The 17,884-nt window shown below is 43.9% G+C and overlaps 2 protein-coding genes across 2 annotated transcripts; one reads left to right on the top strand and one right to left on the bottom strand.

Annotated features, from left to right (window-relative positions):
* Positions 1-2,400: 2,400 nt before the first annotated feature.
* dnai2b (dynein, axonemal, intermediate chain 2b) lies at positions 2,401-10,059 on the bottom strand (the record flags this gene model as incomplete). The annotated part of the gene is made up of 12 exons (XM_062435804.1): positions 9,877-10,059; positions 9,060-9,221; positions 8,634-8,755; positions 8,360-8,502; positions 7,836-7,949; positions 7,619-7,758; positions 6,321-6,443; positions 5,787-6,010; positions 5,565-5,700; positions 5,327-5,473; positions 4,160-4,387; positions 2,401-2,442 (listed from the first exon to the last, which is right to left on the bottom strand). Coding segments are annotated over exons 1-12 (1,764 nt in total), but the record flags the coding sequence as incomplete, so codon positions are not given.
* Positions 10,060-11,155: 1,096 nt separating this feature from the next.
* LOC133996240 (gastrula zinc finger protein XlCGF8.2DB-like) lies at positions 11,156-17,176 on the top strand. The gene is made up of 2 exons (XM_062435826.1): positions 11,156-11,431; positions 15,041-17,176. The coding sequence occupies exon 2, from the start codon at positions 15,307-15,309 to the stop codon at positions 16,285-16,287; it is 981 nt and encodes a 326-aa protein (XP_062291810.1). The 5' UTR covers positions 11,156-11,431; positions 15,041-15,306; the 3' UTR covers positions 16,288-17,176.
* The last annotated feature ends 708 nt before the right edge of the window (positions 17,177-17,884 follow it).

Genomic DNA, 17,884 nt, shown 5'->3' with positions numbered 1-17,884 from the left:
ACAAAAACCCAAAAACTCAACAAAACCCAGCATCAGGCGTTACCATGGAAACAATAATGAAGCAATCTGCGGTCACATGATCATCTGCAACACAAAACATCCGATGAAAATCTGAGTTTCAGAATAAAGTCGTGATAATTTGAAAAAAGACTTCACAAGAAAAACTTCAAAATATTTCAAAAATAAAGTACAAATATAAATTTAACAGTGTTCACTTCATCATGTTTCATCTTTTAAAATATTTCAGTTACGACTTTTGTTTCAATTATGAATTTTTCTTGCAAAATTACTTTTTATCAGTCTTACCTTTTTTTTCTAAAAGTGTTCAAACTTTTGCTCTTACACTTTTACCAAATTATTAAAAGATTTTATTTTACAGATTTATTTCAAAAACCTTTTTTATGTCCAACAATGTTTGTTTTTTTCTTTGAAACTAAAATAACTTTTTCTTATCAAATTAAACATCTGAAAAAGGAATATAAATTTTAAAAAAATAAAAATGAATTATTAATAATGATAATAATAATGATGAATTAACAGAAAACAAAACAAATTTTACATCAAACTAAAAAAAAAAAAATTAAAGTAAAATTTGAAACATTGATAAAAGTTAACATATTTACATTTTTCCTCAAAGTTTTACGATTAAAAAAAAATCTAAATATTGAAACTTTATTATGAATTTTTCTCATAAAATTACTTTTGAGTCAAAATATTCAAACTTGTTCTTAGTTTGAACTTTTCTCAAATTATTAAAAGTTTTTCTTTTACAGATTTATTTCACAATGTTTTCCTTTGAATCAAAAACAACTTAAAACAAACTAAAACGTCTCAAAAAGTAAAATAAATAAAAATAAAAATGAACTACATAACAAAAAGAGTCTGATGATGTCACTGTGATGTCATCACTGATCAGGACTCTAACTGGACTCAGGTCGGAGGTCTCGCTGTGCTTCTCTCTCAGCGTTTGTTTCGAGTGGAGCGGCGCTGAGTCTCTCTGTCGGGCTCCGGACCCTTCCTCTTCCTCCGGGTCCGGGTCCTGGTCCTGGTCCTGGTCCTGGTCCTGGTCCTGGTCCAGGTGCTCAGGTGAGTCTGCAGGTGCAGCTTCAGACCTTCGCAGGTCTCTGGTTTCTCTCCACAGACTCCGCAGACAGACTCGTCCTCCTGCAGGTGAGCTGCTGCGTGTCTGAACAGCCAGCGGCGGAGCCTGAACATCCTGCCACAGACCGTGCAGCAGAACTTCCCCCCCCTGCCCCTCCTGCCCCCCCTCTGTTGTGTCTGAGCCGGTCCGGTCTCTGCAGGGTCCCGGTTATAGTCCTCGCTGTCCTCGGTCTCGGCTTCAGACGAGGACAGAACCAGGACCTCTGCGGTCCCCGACGCAGACGCACCGGAACACCTCGAACTGTACGTGAACTTTATGATTTTGGCGTCGTCCAGCTCTTCTACTACTTCCTGTTCCCTGTGAAGGTCCTCATGGTGCTGGACCTGGTCCTGGTCCTGGTGCTCAGGGAGGACTGTGGCTTTATGGACAGACAGCTGCTGAGTGAAAACATCTGCAGGAAACACAAAGTTAATATTCAACAGTGGAGAAATTACTACAAAATAAAAAACTCCATTACAGTAAAAGTACTGCAGTATTATAGTGATGTAGTATGCAGTATTACAGTAAAAGTACTGCAGTATTATGAGTGATGTAGTATGCAGTATTACAGTAAAAGTACTGCAGTATTATAGTGATGTAGTATGCAGTATTACAGTAAAAGTACTGCAGTATTATAGTGATGTAGTATGCAGTATTACAGTTTTGGTTCCTCTGACTACGTCACAGATCAGTTTCAGGTGTCTCGTGGCCTTACCTGCAGGCTGCTGCTCACTGATTGGTTTGTGGAGTTTACAGATGAGCGCGTGCTGGCGGGAGATCACTTCCTGACTAACAGCCGCTTCTTGTTCATATTTTTCGATAATTTTCTCAAACACTTGTAATATTTCCTCCGCCGCCGCGTGCAGCCTGTCACTGACGAACAGCCGGAGCCTCGCGTGCGACATGTTGACACTGCTTCACGAAACTCACAACAGCAACAACAGGACTTCCGCTTCCTAAATCATTCAAAATAAAAGCGCGATTTCCGTAAAACTGCACCGACTGAGAACTATCAAAATAAAGTAGAAAAGTTACTGCTGTTAAATTAAAATGTTTGTTTGATCCAAATTAAACAGCCACAACAGTAAAAACATCTTTGAAAACTTTTTATTTTAGTTTTAGACCTTCTGTTATGAAAAGGAGAAATACTGAAGTAAAGTTTGCTTTAAAGGAACTTTTTATTGAACAGGAAGTACAGTCAGAAAACAGCTGAAACACAACAACATTCAAAATAAATCATTTTATTCAGTTTCAGTTTCTGCCTCTTCTTTCACTTCTTTCTCTTCGCAGACGTCTTTCTCCTGAGAAACAAACAAACAAGTTAGAGACTAAACTAACCTTTGTGACAAAGCTTATAGTTAGAGTTCCAGCTCCTAGTTTATGCTGCTATAGGCTTAGACTGGCGGGGGACTCCCATGATGCACTGGGCTCCTCTCTCCTCCTCTCTGTCTCTCTATCCATCCATCTATATCCATTAACATTCATGTACTATTAATGCATCAATAAGCTAAACTTCTTCCCCGGAGTTGTCTGTGCTTTCTCGTCTCTCAGGTAATCTGGGCCTTCAATGTGCTTCTCTCTCCTCTCCTTCCTCTCTCTCCTCTCTCTCCTCTCCTTCCTCTCTCTCTCCTCTCCTTCCTCTCTCTCCTCTCCTTCCTCTCTCTCCTCTCTCCTTCCTCTCTCTCCTCTCCTTCCTCTCTCTCCCCTCTATCTCCTCTCTCTCCTCTCCTTCCTTTCTCTCTCCTCTCTCTCCCCTCTATCTCCTCTCTCTCCTCTCCTTCCTCTCTCTCCTCTCTCCTTCCTCTCTCTCCTCTCCTTCCTCTCTCTCTCCTCTCCTTCCTCTCTCTCCTCTCCTTCCTCTCTCTCCTCTCCTTCCTCTCTCTCCTCCCTCCTTCCTCTGTCTCCTCTCCTTCCTCTCTCTCTCCTCTCCTTCCTCTCTCTCCTCTCCTTCCTTTCTCTCCTCTCCTTCCTCTCTCTCCTCTTCTTTCCTTTCTCTCCTCTTCTTCCTCTCTCTCCTCTCCTTCCTCTCCTTCCTCTCTCTCCTTCCTCTCTCTCCTCTCCTTCCTTTCTCTCTCCTCTATCTCCTCTCTCTCCTCTTCTTCCTCTCTCTCCTCTCCTTCCTCTCCTTCCTCTCTCTCCTCTCCTCCCTTTCTCTCTCCTCTATCTCCTCTCTCTCCTCTTCTTCCTCCCTCTCCTCTCTCCTCTCCTTCCTCTCTCTCCTCTCCTCCCTTTCTCTCTCCTCTATCTCCTCTCTCTCCTCTCCTTCCTTTCTCTCTCCTCTATCTCCTCTCCTTCCTCTCTCTCCTCTCCTTCCTTTCTCTCTCCTCTTCTTCCTCTCTCTCCTCTCCTTCCTCTCCTTCCTCTCTCTCCTTCCTCTCTCTCCTCTCCTACCTTTCTCTCTCCTCTATCTCCTCTCTCTCCTCTCCTTCCTCTCCTCTCCTCTCTCTCCTCTCCTTCCTCTCTCTCTCTCCTCTCCTTCCTCTCTCTCCTCTCCTTCCTCTCTCTCCTCTCCTTCCTCTCTCTCCTCTCCTTCCTCTCTCTCTCTCCTCTCATTCCTCTCTCTCCTCTCCTTCCTCTCTCTCCTCTCTCCTCTCTCCTCTCTCTCTCTCCTCTCCTTCCTCTCTCTCTCTCGTCTCCTTCCTCTCTCTCCTCTCTCCTCTCCTTCCTCTCTCCTTCCTCTCTCTCTCCTTTCCTTCCTCTCTCTCTCCTCTCCTTCCTCTCTCTCCTCTCTACTCCAACCAGTCGAGGCAGATGTTCTCCCACTGTGAGTCTGGTTCTGAGGTTTCTTCCTGTTTAAAGGGAGTTTTTTCTCTCCACTGTCACCAAGTGCTGCTCATGTGTGAATGTTGGGTCTCTTTAAATGAAACCTGAAGAGTTCGGTTTAGACCTGCTCTATGTGTAAAGAGACTTGAGATGACTTTGTTGTGATTTGGCGCTATACAAATAAAGATTGATTGATTGAACAGGAAAAGGTTTGATGCGTTTTCATCATCTGTATTTCTGCAGGTGTGTGGTCACCTGGTGTGTCTCGTCCTCCCGGTCCCTCCTCCTCCTCTGCTCCGTCTCCACTACGCTGTAGAAGTCGTTCTCAGCTTGAGCGATCAGCTGGTCGGGACTCTCCTCGCCGTCCACGTCTCGTCCTCCGTCGTCCTCTTTGCTCTGCTCCGAGCGACTCCTCTCCTTCAGACGGATCTCTCTCTGACGAGCCTCCAGGATCTTCTCCCGCTTCGTCTCTCGCTCAAACATCTGCAGACATGAGACTCTGTTCACATGCACGCTTTATATTTCTCATGACACATTGTGAAGTTTCAGTCCTTTTATGCTAAAGTGTCTGTTTATTCCAGGCGGGGAGTTCCGGTCCTCTGAAATGAGGCCAACCAGGAAGTAACTTAAAACTGCATTCTATCAAAAGGCCACCAGGGGGCGACCGTTTTGGTGTCAAAAGGACTTCCGTCTCTATACAAGTCAATGGAGAATTCACCAACTTCTCACTTGATTTCTAACCTCAGTAAACGTTTTCAAAATGTGTTTATGGTCTCAATCGCTAGTTTAAAGCCTTCTTCAATGCAGTATGATGTTCATTTGGGACATTTTGGCCTCCCTGATTTTATATGTGACGATAAAGCAGGGTATGCATTAGGGCGTGGCTACGTCCTGATTGACAGGTTGATTGGTTCACAGGTTCAGGAGGGCGCCTCATGCTCCTCCTGATGCCCATATAAGTAGAATCCCTGTTTTTATTTTTCCCAGCATGCACCTGAAATTTTCAAGATGGCGCTACTCAGATCCGATACTATTGGCCTCCGAGCAGCAGTCCACAAACCAATGGGTGACGTCACGGATGTTACGTCCTTTTCTTATATACAGTCTATGGTTTATTCAGACACAAGAGCGACTTGTTAAATTAAACGTAGACGTATTCTTCACATCTCCAGATCTATATTAATATTCTGAGTCTCTACTGGAATGATAACTCCTTATTTATCTTCTACTGGTCCTTTATGCAGCGCCTCAGTTCAGCCTCTGCCTGAAACAGGACGTTTTAGCTCCTGTCTCTTTATAAACTTCTTTAAAGTTTCTGTTTATAATATTTTAAAGGGAAATATCTTAAAGATGATGAACTATATTTAAAGGATCTGTCTCATTGGTTTCTGCTCTTAATGTCTGATAGTTTTTGGGTCTCACAGCAGCCAGCAGACTCTTCTCGTTCTTCTGGAGGCTGGACAGTCCGGAGCAGATCTCCAGCAGCGTGGTTCCCCCCTGCTGAGAGCCGCACGCCACCAGCCGGCCCTGATCCTGAACCCGCAGGCTGTACAGAGCCTCGTCACACACCTGAACACACACAGCGACAGAAACCCTGCAGTCATTTGCATCACCATGGAAACAGGTTGACTGAAACAGGTCTAAGGGGACATCGGAGCACCTTGAGACTCAGCGTGGGGTCGTTCTGTTTGAACAGGATGTCCCAGACGTCCAGCACGCCGTCCATCTTCACAGTGAAGAAGACGGACGGTCTGACCGGACTCCAGCAGGCGTCCGTTAGGTACGACATCTGGTACCTGAAATATAAAACACAGTAGTGAGAGAACTACACCAGATGATTTTATAAGTAATGCTGACGTGGATCCACCTGTTGGGTTCTCACCTGGTCCACATGATGGACGACTCTTTGATGTCTTCAGACCAGATGCGAGCCGTCCAGTCGCCCACGGTGAGGAAGTTTTTGGGGAAGAAGGGGTTCCTCTGCAGGGCGTAGACGGGTCCGTGGTGACCATCGTACGTACAGACGATCTTTTCTGCTGGAGTCTTGGCCTTCCTGTTACAGGACACGACCACGCCCTGCTCCGTCCCCACCATGAACTTAGTTGGCTGCAGACACAGGAAGGGACAGTCCACTACAGTTAGCTTAGCATAAAGACTGGAAATACTTAGCCTAGCTTAGCATAAAGGAGGGGCTCTTAAAGGAACAGTTCCACATTCTATGAAACTCTCTGGGAGATGTTGTAAGCTAAATAACAAACTTCAGTCAGCAGGTAAATGATTAGTTAGCATAACGACTGGAAACAACCTGCTAGCTTAGCTGAAACAAAAGTGTAAAAATGACATTGTCCAGTTTTGGTTTTGATCATCAGTCCCGGTTCCAGAAGGTCCCGTCCTGTAACCTGCACATGAAGCTCACCATGGTCGCCTCGAACTCCAGAGAGATGGCTCCTAACGCTCGGTCCAGGTTCCCCTCCCGACCCAGGTCCAGAACCAGACGCTCTGTGGGCTCGCTCAGCTTGCGGACGTCCCACCACAGAACCTGAGACATTTAAAACATTCAGTTAAACCTGAAGTTCCTGTTAGTGAAAGTCTGTGATGTCATTGTGATTACTCTTATAGTCAGGATGAGTCCTTCAACTCCCACAGACTGCAGATGGTCTCACACTTAGAGCCCGGTTCTGCCTGTTAAAGTGCTGCTCATGGAGGAATGTTTCACTTTCACTGATCTGAGGTCTGAGCTACATCTCTGCTAGTTATTAGTGTGTGTGTGTGTGTGTGTGTGTGTGTGTGTGTGTGTGTGTGTGTGTGTGTGTGTGTGTGTGTGTGTGTGTGTCTACTGGTGTTTTTCTTCTTCTGGCTTTACTTTATTTAGTTGTTTAATTATATAATTATAATTTAGTTTCTTGACTTGGTACGGTCTGTTTCCAAAAAAGATTAATTAACCTTTGTGTCGTCCTCCCGGGTCAAATTGACCCCGTCTGTTTTGACTGTTCCTTCTTTCCTTCCTCTCTCTTTCCTCCCTTCCTTCCTCCCTCCCTCCTTCTCTCTTTCTTTCCTCCCCCTACCTTCCTTCCTTCCTTCCTCCCTTCCTTCCTTCCGTTCCTTCCTCCCTCCCTCCTTTTCTCTTTCTTTCCTTCCTCTCTCTTTCCTCCCTTCCTTCCTCCCTCCCTCCTTTTCTCTTTCTTTCCTTCCTCTCTCTTTCCTCCCTTCCTTCCTCCCTCCCTCCTTCTCTCTTTCTTTCCTCCCCCTACCTTCCTTCCTTCCTTCCTCCCTTCCTTCCTTCCGTTCCTTCCTCCCTCCCTCCTTTTCTCTTTCTTTCCTTCCTCTCTCTTTCCTCCCTTCCTTCCTCCCTCCCTCCTTCTCTCTTTCTTTTCTCCCCCCTACCTTCCTCTCTTCCTTCCTTCCTCCCTCCCTTCCTTTCCTTTCTTCCTTCTTGTTTTTAGACCAGGAGACTAAATTCTGTATATTGTAGATGTGTTGGATCTGCCCATATTTGGGCTCAACCTGTGTTATTATCTGTGTGGTTTAAAGTCCTGGAGGACAGAAACTTCAGAATTGAAGGGAGCATCAGAACATAACGTGTACTGATCATTCATTTCTTCTTGTACAAGTAAATAAACCTTTTCAACACAAGACATCCTGTACTCCTGTCTACTCTCTCCATTGATGTATGGGCTGCATCATTAAAATCTCTATCAGATGTCATCGGTCTACCTGTCCGTCCGTGGAGGCAGAGAAGGCGTCCGTCCCGGTCTTGGACTGTAGCCAGATCACCTTGTAGACCGGGTCTCTGTGACTCTGCTCCACTGAGGAAACCTCCACCGGCTGGCTGCCTCTCCGGGTGTCCCAGTACGCTGAAACAAACACACACATGCTGGTTTGTTTTTTTTTTCTTTTTGGATGGTAGTAATGTGTGTGTGTCTCAACCCACCGATCTGTCCGTTGTAGCTTCCTCCCACCAGCGTGTGAGAGTCTTTGGGGTTGTACTCCAGACAGACGAGCGGAGACGTCGGCCTCAGAGACATCTCTGGTCTGTTCGGGTTCTCTGCAACCAAAATAAACAATCCACCTCTGAAGATGACCTGTCTCTGTTCATACCTGTCTGTCTGCCTGTTTGTCTGTCTGTCTGTCTGTCTGTCTGTCTGTCTGTCTGTCTGTCTGTCTGTCTGTCTGTCTGTCTGTCTCTCTCTGTCTGTCTGTCTGTCTCTCTCTGTCTGTCTGTCTGTCTCTCTCTCTGTCTGTCTGTCTGTGTCTCTGTCTGTGTCTCTGTCTGTCTGTCTGTCTGTCTCTCTGTCTGTCTGTCTGTCTGTCTCTCTGTCTGTCTGTCTGTCTGTCTGTCTCTCTCTCTCTGTCTCTCTCTGTCTGTCTGTCTGTCTGTCTGTCTGTCTGTCTGTCTGTCTGTCTGTCTGTCTGTCTGTCTGTCTGTCTGTCTGTCTGTCTGTCTGTCTCACCCACCGATGTCCCAGATGTAGGAATCGATGCTCATGTCTTTGGAGGTTTTCTGGAACTGCAGACATGAGTAAGCGGCCGCCAGCTTCCTGCCGCCGTCAGGATGCCACGACAGACAGGTGACGGTACGCTTCACCTGGTTAGGATCTCTGCAGAGTCACAACACACACACACACACACACACACACACACACACACACACACTGACGCTGACACTGACACTCACACAACAGGTGGTTGGTGTTGCATGTTGCTGTGTTTGCTGTTCGTTGTCAGGTACCTGAACACGTTGATGGTCTTGGCGGACGGCGGCTCCTGACTCTCCTCCACCTCGTCCTCGTCCTCGAAGTACTCCTGGTAGATGTCCACAGCGTTGTTCTGTCTGATGCAGTGCTCCATGACCTGGACCACAGACAGACAGATGCTAAATGGACTGCATTTATATAACGTCTTTGAGGTGCCGTTAACACTACGAGCCACATTAACACACTGATGGCACAGACTTCAGGAACTATTTGAGGTTCAGTATTTTGCCCAAAAACAGTTCAACACGCAGACTGGAGGAGCCAGAAACCGAACTGCTGATCTTCCAATCAGTGGATGATAGGCCTGGGTATCGTTTGTAAAAGAACGATACCAGCACCAATCCAAGTCCCCTTAAAGTGATACTGATACCAGCTGAGTCCTTCACTACTTCAGTACTTACGCTGCCCAGCTGCAGGATGCTGTTGATGTAGCTCTCATCTTTCTCCACCTTCTTCCTGAAGCGGATGGTTTGTTCCATCTCATGGAAGTTGACGTCTTTGGGCCACCCCCCCTCCACGTGGTTTATCCCATGGCTCTCTGACTCAAACCGCTCCGTGTTCACCTGCAGAGACAAACAGCTGAAGCCTCAGAGACACATCACGGCTTCATCGTCTAGCACAAAACAGACTCCTGGATGGACTTTAAAAGGGTTAGAGGGAGAAATATAGAAAAGCACTTGATTCATTGATTAGTTGTTTGGTGACACGTGACCTGAGTCTGTAACTGGTCTGACTTTAATTCTTCACTGGTTGCAAACTGCTAAATGGATTTTTTTTTAATGTGTCGAATATCAAACCAACTTTACCGAGGTATGAAGCTGGAAGTAAACGTACTACTGTAACGTAGATGCAGGTAAACTGTGTGAGGTTAATAATAATAACAATGTAATGTAGATAATCTGTGTGAGGTTAAAGCAGGTAAAGTACATTACATTAACCTCACATTTAATATAATGCAGGTAAACTCTGAGGTTAAAATAATAATAATAACAATGTAATGTAAGTAAACTGTGAGGTTAAAGCAGGTAAACTGTGAGGTTATTAATATTAATAATAATAATAATAATGTAATACAGGTAAACTGTGTGAGGTTAAAGCAGGTAAAGTACATTACATTAACCTCACATTTAATATACTGTAGGTAAACTGTGAGGTTAATAATAATAATAATAATAATAATAATGTAATGTAAACCCTGAGGTGAAGCTAGCAGCTGACCTGGTGCTCGGACATGTCCCTGCAGCTCTGCAGAGCTTGGTCTCGGGGTGTTTTGGTGATGAACTTCAGAGCCAGGCTCGGGTCTGGAGGAAGGTCTACCAGCAGCTCAGCAGGCCGGTCAGAGAAGAGACACTGGCGGCCAAACTCACTGCGGAGCTTCGTGTAAACATGAACGATCTCCATGCTGCCGCCGGTAACCGTGAAACACCGTAAAACACCGTAAAACGTAGACTGTAAACTGACGGTTAAAACTTTCTCTCTCCACAGCGTTGTATCCTAGCAACGCTGTGAACGCGGAAGTGTTGGCCGTATCCTAGCAACAGGATGCGGAACGTTCCAGTCCCGTTGTGATGACGTTATATCATCTTAACTCAACACAAAACAAGAGAAATAAACCTCTTTACTGTTCATATGGACTGTTGTTGTAAGACACACGATGTTTAATGTACCGTAAGAACCTTATGTGTCCTGTTCACCAGTCAAATACAGAGAGAGGTTGGATCTGCATATACAGATAAAGATAAAGATAAAGATAGAGATACATTTATTGATCCCACAGTGGGGAAAATTAATTGCCAGAAGGAAGGAAGAAAGGGGGATGGAGGAAGGAAAGAAGGAGGGAGGGAGGAAGGAAAGAAGGAGGGAGGGAGGAAGGAAGGAACAGTCAAAACAGACGGGGTCAATTTGACCAGGGAGGACGACAGATAGGTTAAAAGAAGAAGAAAAAGAAGAAGAAGAAGAAGAAGAAGAAGAAGAAGAAGAAGAAGAAGAAGAAGAAGAAGAAGAAGAAGAAGAAGAAGAAGAATCAATCAATCACATTTTATTTATATAGTACCTTTCATACAGACTAGTGTAGTTCAAAGTGCTTTACAGTAATTTGATTGACAAGCTGATAATAAGACAGAACACATGACAAAATTAAAAAAGAGGAATAAATAACAACAACAATAATAATAGTGATTTTAAAACAAAGAACAATTTGAAGACAAAACTGGAGACCAATGCACGCAAAAGAAAATTAAACTTATTTTTTTAAATGCTTAAAATGTTTAAATAAAATATGTGGAAATAAATAATAAATAAGTAAAGAAGATTAAATCATCAGAAACATCAGTTCTTCTTCCTCCAGTCCAGCAGAGTTCGCTGTTCGCTTCGCCTGCCGGAAGCGAAGAGTCGTCGACGCGGAACTCCAGCTGGCTTTGTTCTCTGTGTGTTTACCTGTTTACCTCCAGCTGGCTCTCTGTCTGCTGGAAGTCTGCACAAACCGCTAAAATGTGCTCGGTGCAGCTGCTGCGGGTGTCGGTACATGAGCGGATCATTGCTGCTGCTGAAGACTTTCTGCTGCAGGTGGAAAAAGGAGAAGAAACGTCAGAAATCCCGCTGAGAGCGCTGCTCACCGAGCGGCTAACGGCGGCTGCGGAGGAGATCGTCGGTCTGTTGGAGGAAACCGTGGCGGAGTACGAAGACAGAGTGGAGAGATCAGAGCGGGAGATCTGCCGCCAGAGGAGGCTGCTCGATGCTGTGCTGAAGCCCGAAGTCAAGCTGCTCAGAGCCGGTCAGTCCCGACACACCGGACCGGAAGCAGACATCACACATGCTCACGTTACATAACAATCATCTGTTTCAACTTGTGTTCAGTAACATGTGCAAACATCATTATTTTAATAGGAGATAAAACTACTAGCAGGCAGGAACCACAACTCTCATCAGCATCACAACGCAAAGCCTGATGGGAGATGTAGTTTATTACTTTATCTGTTAGTGAAGGTTTTTATGTTTCATGTCATCCTGAAACATTAATAAACAGATTTAAGACGTATTGTTTAAATAGTTGCCCACAGCTGTTTGTTGAGTATTATACAGAACCTTTTTATTCACTGTGTACCTCCTAGGTCTAGGTTGGTAGGTAGGCAGGTTTGTTTGTTGGTTGGTATGTAGGTTGGTTGGTTGGTTGGTTGGTTGGTTGGTTGGTATGTAGGTTGGTTGGTAGGTAGGTAGGTTGGTTGGTTGGTTGGTTGGTTGGTTGGTTGGTAGGTAGGTTGGTTGGTTGGTTGGTTGGTTGGTTGGTTGGTAGGTAGTTTGGTGGTTGGTTGGTTGGTTGGTTGGTTGGTTGGTAGGTAGGTAGGTAGGTAGGTTGGTTGGTTGGTAGGTAGGTAGGTAGGTAGGTAGGTTGGTTGGTTGGTAGGTAGGTCGGTCGGTTACTAAACTTGTGTTCAGTAACATGTGCAAACATCATTATTTTAATAGGAGATAAAACTACTAGCAGGCAGGAACCACAACTCTCATCAGCATCACAACGCAAAGCCTGATGGGAGATGTAGTTTATTACTTTATCTGTTAAATCTGTTTTTTTTGTTTAGTAACTGTAATTTGATTACTGAGTGTAGACACTGTAACGTGTTACATTACTGCGTTACAGGTAAATGTAATGTGATTACAGTAATGCGTTACACTGCTAATCAGACACACATGAACTGATGAAGCCTCTTGGATAAGAGGTCTTGTCTGTTTTCTTTGATTCTCTTCTGAGGATCAATAAAGTGTTATTATTTTTCATACAGACATATAAGCCACACAAACATTAATGCTCGAAACTTAAACACACACACACGGGCAGAGGGACAGAAGTGACTGAGAAATGTTTAATAATAAGAGATCAGTGGAAAGTGAATGATAATGTTTAATGTGAATCGTAAGAGAGAGACTTTATGAAGATATGAGATAGGACAGGATCCCCCCAAAGATAAATGAAAGTATTCTCACTGCGTTGAGGATGATTCAGTTATCATGATCGTGATAAATGTAACGTCAGCAGAAAGTAACAAGATAAGCATTAACTAGAAATTAATTAGTGTTACTTCTTGTTACCGACATTATTGAGGTCACTTCCCTTAAATGATAAATAACAGTCAAATCGGCTTTAAATCACTCAATTATTTATCACTCTGTTTTTAAGTTCACATGCATTTTCATCACTTCCATTTTTATTTATTAATTTAGGATATTAAGGATTTACTGAACTGAATAATAGTTAGTGATAGAGATGTTTAATGATGCAGCCCATACATCAATGGAGAGAGTAGACAGGAGTCCAGGATGTCTTGTGTTGAAAAGGTTTATTTACTTGATAAAGGAGAAATGAATGAATGATCAGTACACGTTATGTTCTGATGCTCCTTCAAATCTGTAGTTTCTGTCCTCCGGGACTTTAAACCACACAGATAATAACACAGGTTGAGCCCAAATATGGGCAGATCCAACACATCTACAATATACAGAATTTAGTCTACTGGTCTATACACAAAACATTGCTTAGACCTCACTCAGGACCTTTTTCCTACATCTAACACTATATCAAACCTCTGACTCCAGTTACCGCTCAGGGAAAACAGTCAAACACATATCTGACCTCGGTTGCAATAGCAACATTATCAGAAAGCTTCCAGTTTTCCCCAAAAGGAGCAGACTCACTGCTCACCACTATCTCAAGAGGAGACAGTGTGTAAACCCAACATTTGGTGTGGCCTTGTAATGACCGCAAAGCCTAGTTTGACCCAGTTAGCAGGGTCTAACGTCAACCTTTGTACTGTGGTCGTTTTTTCATTGAAAAACTTAAATGATAAGTTGAGCTGTGTAATCTAGTTTTTTTATTATTCATATTTATTAACAGCTACTTTCAGCCACTAGGAGGAGCTCTAAGCTTCTTGTGTTGAAGTAGAACCTGAAACACAGAGTGAATTTTTACTGCTGCCCTCGGCTACTCTGACTCAGTAGTGAGTTATCCTGCTAGCTAGCTGACTGACTGGAGGGAACATGATGGTAGTAAGTTATCCTGCTAGCTAGCTGACTGACTGGAGGGAACATGATGGTAGTAAGTTATCCTGCTAGCTAGCTGACTGACTGGAGGGAACATGATGGTAGTAAGTTATCCTGCTAGCTAGCTGACTGGAGGGAACATGATGGTAGTAAGTTATCCTGCTAGCTAGCTGACTGGAGGGAACGTGATGGTAGTAAGTTATCCTGCTAGCTAGCTGACTGGAGGGAACATGATGGTAGTAAGTTATCCTGCTAGCTAGCTGACTGGAGGGAACGTGATGGTAGTAAGTTATCCTGCTAGCTAGCTGACTGGAGGGAACATGATGGTAGTAAGTTAGCCTGCTAGCTAGCTGACTGGAGGGAACATGATGCAGACAAAGACACACTAAAGTCCAGCGTGGTTTAAAAGCTTCCAGAAAGTAAAGGATAATGTTGTCAGGTGTGAAATATGTGGAGCAGAGTTGAACTATGGTGGCTTCACATGGACATACTAACGTTACGTCTCTCATTGCTAACATGATGGTAAAGGAAATGCTCAGCGTTGTTTATGACGGGGAGAAATTAAACATTCCACAGCTGTAGAGAGACAAAGCCAGACTCAGACTCTTTATGCCCACCATGATGATACGTGAATCAGATGTGCTGAAACGACTAACAGAGAGCACTGACGAGTCTTTAAGATGCTGTAATAGTAATACAGTACAGACTTTCAACAATATGTAAAAATGAGCACTGATAGCCTGATTGGCTCGAGGAAAACGGGTAGAAAGATCAGACGCAGATGGAGCAGCTGAAGGAAGATTCTTCTCACTGATGTCAACAATTGAAGTTATTAAAATGTAGTTTCTCCATCGTGTGACCAACCAGAGCGACGTGATGCAACCAGTTTCTGAAGCACAGTGGAGTTGGTGTCTTTGGATCTTTTAGGGTGAAATAGTGGAGACATTTTTATGATGATTTTATGAGACCTCTATGAAAGTGATAGTTGTTTTATAGCTATAGGCTATAAAAAAATTTAATACATTTAATTCAGCGCCAAAATGCCCTCCAACAACAAACTGACATCATAAAAACCTCTGCTCCATGAAATCTATTTGACTTTCAGAGATATCCAGTAAATCCTGCATGCTGACACAGGACCAACCAGAGACCGACTGCTTTCACTGCTGTGGAAATGTGTTCAGTTGAGCTCTGGCAGCTCATGAATGTTGTTTTAGAATGTAAGATTCATTCATCACATCACGGATTAGTCTTTAAAACACTTCAGGAAACCCTGATAGAATAATATTCTGTCTACATTAGCTTCGGGTTACAAACTTACATTTTCCTGTATTGTTTTTTTTTTCAGAGTGTCCTGCTGAAGTCCAGAAGCTGTTGAAGACTAAAGAAGAGGTTCTCCCTGAACAGAAGGAGTGGAGCTCCAGTCTGGACCAGCAGGACCCAGAACATCCACGTATTAAAGAGGAACAGGAGGAAGTCTGGACCAGTCAGGAGGGACTTGGGCTGGAGGAGGCTGATATCACCAAGTGTACATTCACTCCTGTTCCTGTGAAGAGTGAAGATGATGAAGAGAAACCTCAGTCCTCACAGCTTCATCAAACACTAACTGAGGAGATGGAAACAGAAGCTGAAGGAGAAGACTGTGGAGGATCAGAACCAGACAGGAACTCACATCCAGATGCACATTTACAACCAGTTAGTGATGACAACTCGCCAGAGTCTACGGAAACTGATGACAGTGATGATGATTGGACAGAAACAAATGAAGGTCAATCAGGTTTCGAGGGTCCAAAAAACAGTGAAGCTCCTGAGAATGACAATGGATCTCCAACAAAGGAACGACCCTTTCCTTGCTCGTATTGTGGTAAAAGATTTAGTCTTAAGGGAAATTTGAATAGACATATAAGAGACCACACTGGTGAAAGACCATTTCCTTGCTCTGGGTGTGATAAGTCTTTTAAAGATAGTGGATCACTAACGGCACACATGAGGTGTCACACCGGAGAGCAACCGTACAGCTGCTTATTCTGTGGGAAGAACTTCAGTGGGAGAGGAAACATGACCAGACACATGAGAATCCACACAGGAGAGAAGCCATACACCTGCTCAGTGTGTAGTAAAAGTTTCCATGTGAAAGAACACCTTAACAGACACATGAAGTATCACACTGGGGAGAAACCGTTCAGTTGTTCTGTGTGTGGTAAAGGTTGTGCCCAGAAAACAGATTTAAAGAAACACATGAGAGTCCATACCGGAGAGAAACCGTACAGCTGTCCGTTCTGTGGCAAGTGCTGCGCTGAAAAAGGAGACTTGACCAAACACATGAGAGTCCACACCGGAGAAAAACCATTCAGCTGCAATATTTGTGGTAAAAGTTGTGCTCAGAAGGGGAGCTTGAAGATTCACATGAGAGTTCACACAGGAGAGAAACCGTTCAGCTGCTCCATCTGCAGCAAGCGTTTCACTGTGACGGGACATCTGAAGAGACACATGAAGCTGCACACAGCCGACAGTCAAGTGACCAAGTCTGCGGATACAAATTCAGACAAAGTAAATAATGAAGTTGACACTGTTGAACCGGCAAACACATCATGAAGTATTTCACCAGTCAGGAGGAAAGATGAATCCGTGAAGTCAGTGACACATCTGGGCTCATGTTTATCACGCCTGGCCTCCCTCATACAGGGATGTTCATTATCCAACAGTTTTAGATCAACTGCCATCAGTGACTTAAGTGATCAAAATACATCAATTGATAATGTGGAATATGAGACGTGGGGTGTAACCTCCAGAGAGAGTGCAGTGCTTTGGTGGTGAGGCCTCGTGTATCCAGAGACAGATCAGAGTAACAGTTCGGTCCTGTGCTGAAACATCCGGTCAAATGAAGAAGATTGTTCCAGGTAGTCATGTGATAGGTTCAGGAAGCAGAAGTTGTTGATGTTTCAGGTTGCTTTAAACAATCTAGGTGACGTGTTGTCCAACCACATGTGAAGTAGGGATGAGCCCGTGTGTTCATAGTCAGAAATTATGAAGAACATAATAGCTGAGTTTATAAGAAATGTCCAAATATTAAGGTATGTTAAAGAAAAAGCTGAACATCTGAACATACCGACGGTGAACGGGAGACTGCAAACTAAAAAATATCACTTGTCTACAAGTTAATGCTTGTTAAAAAAAGTGTTAAGACAAAGTACTTATTGACTTTTTACTTGTGATGCTCTTGTTGCACTCATGGTATCGAGCGTAGTTGTTGTTAACTTAACCTTCGTGTCGTCCTCCCGGGTCAAATTGATCCCGTCTGTTTTGACTGTTCCTTCTTTCCTTCCTCTCTCTTTCCTCCCTTCCTTCCTTCCTCCCTCCTTCCCTCCTTCTCTCTCTTTCCTCCCTTCCTTCCTTCCTCCCTCCCTGCCTCCTTCTCTTTCTTTCCTCCCCCTACCTTCCTTCCTTCCTTCTTTCCTCAATCTTTCCTTCTTTCCTTTCCTTCCTTCCTCCTTTCCTTCCTTCCTCCCTCTCTCCTTTCCTTCCTTCTTCCTTCCTTCCTCCCTCCTTTCCTTCTTCCTTCCTCCCTTCTTTCCTACTCTCCTTCTTTCCTCCCTCCTTCCTTTCCTTCCCTCCTTGACTCGAGGACAACAGGAGGGTTAATTAGCCTTTTGCTGCTAATGTGAAGTGTGGCAATATTGAGGTGATGTCCATGTATCATACGATAAGTCCATAATGGAAAATCACTGTATGTGTACCTTAAAGAATTCATTTAGTAGACCGGGCTCAGGTTTAAGGACAGAACAGTTACAGATTCTGGACTCTGGACGTTACACCGTCGTCTGAATGATAAAGAAACTGTCGATCGACCAGCTGGAGGACCTGAAGAAACCAAACACCTGCTGTCGACTGAACACAACTTCTTCCCCTGCAGCGTTATATTGCCAAAAACTGTTATGAATAATTAATGAGCTCACCATCAAATCTAACATGTAGTTACATCTCCTTAAGATTGTGTGTATAAAGCTTTATTTGAAGATAAACATGAGCGTTTATAGTAGTTGAATGTTTATTTGAGGACACTTTTCACCCTGAAGTCTGATGAAGCCAAACTTCACTTTAACTACCCACAGATTAAAGTATACAGTGAATCAGGTGATTTTCTTTATTTCTGTTGAGTGTTGCATGGTGGGAAAATAAAAGCCCTGACATC

This window comes from Scomber scombrus, chromosome 16 (genome assembly GCF_963691925.1).
Source record: "Scomber scombrus chromosome 16, fScoSco1.1, whole genome shotgun sequence".
In the NCBI taxonomy this organism is placed as follows: Eukaryota; Metazoa; Chordata; class Actinopteri; order Scombriformes; family Scombridae; genus Scomber; species Scomber scombrus.
This window is presented reverse-complemented; position numbering and strand designations above follow the sequence as displayed.

Bases quoted from the DNA above. Each gene is read 5' to 3' on its own strand.
- LOC133996240 (XM_062435826.1), top strand. From the start codon at position 15,307: ATGGAAACAGAAGCTGAAGGAGAAGACTGTGGAGGATCAGAACCAGAC.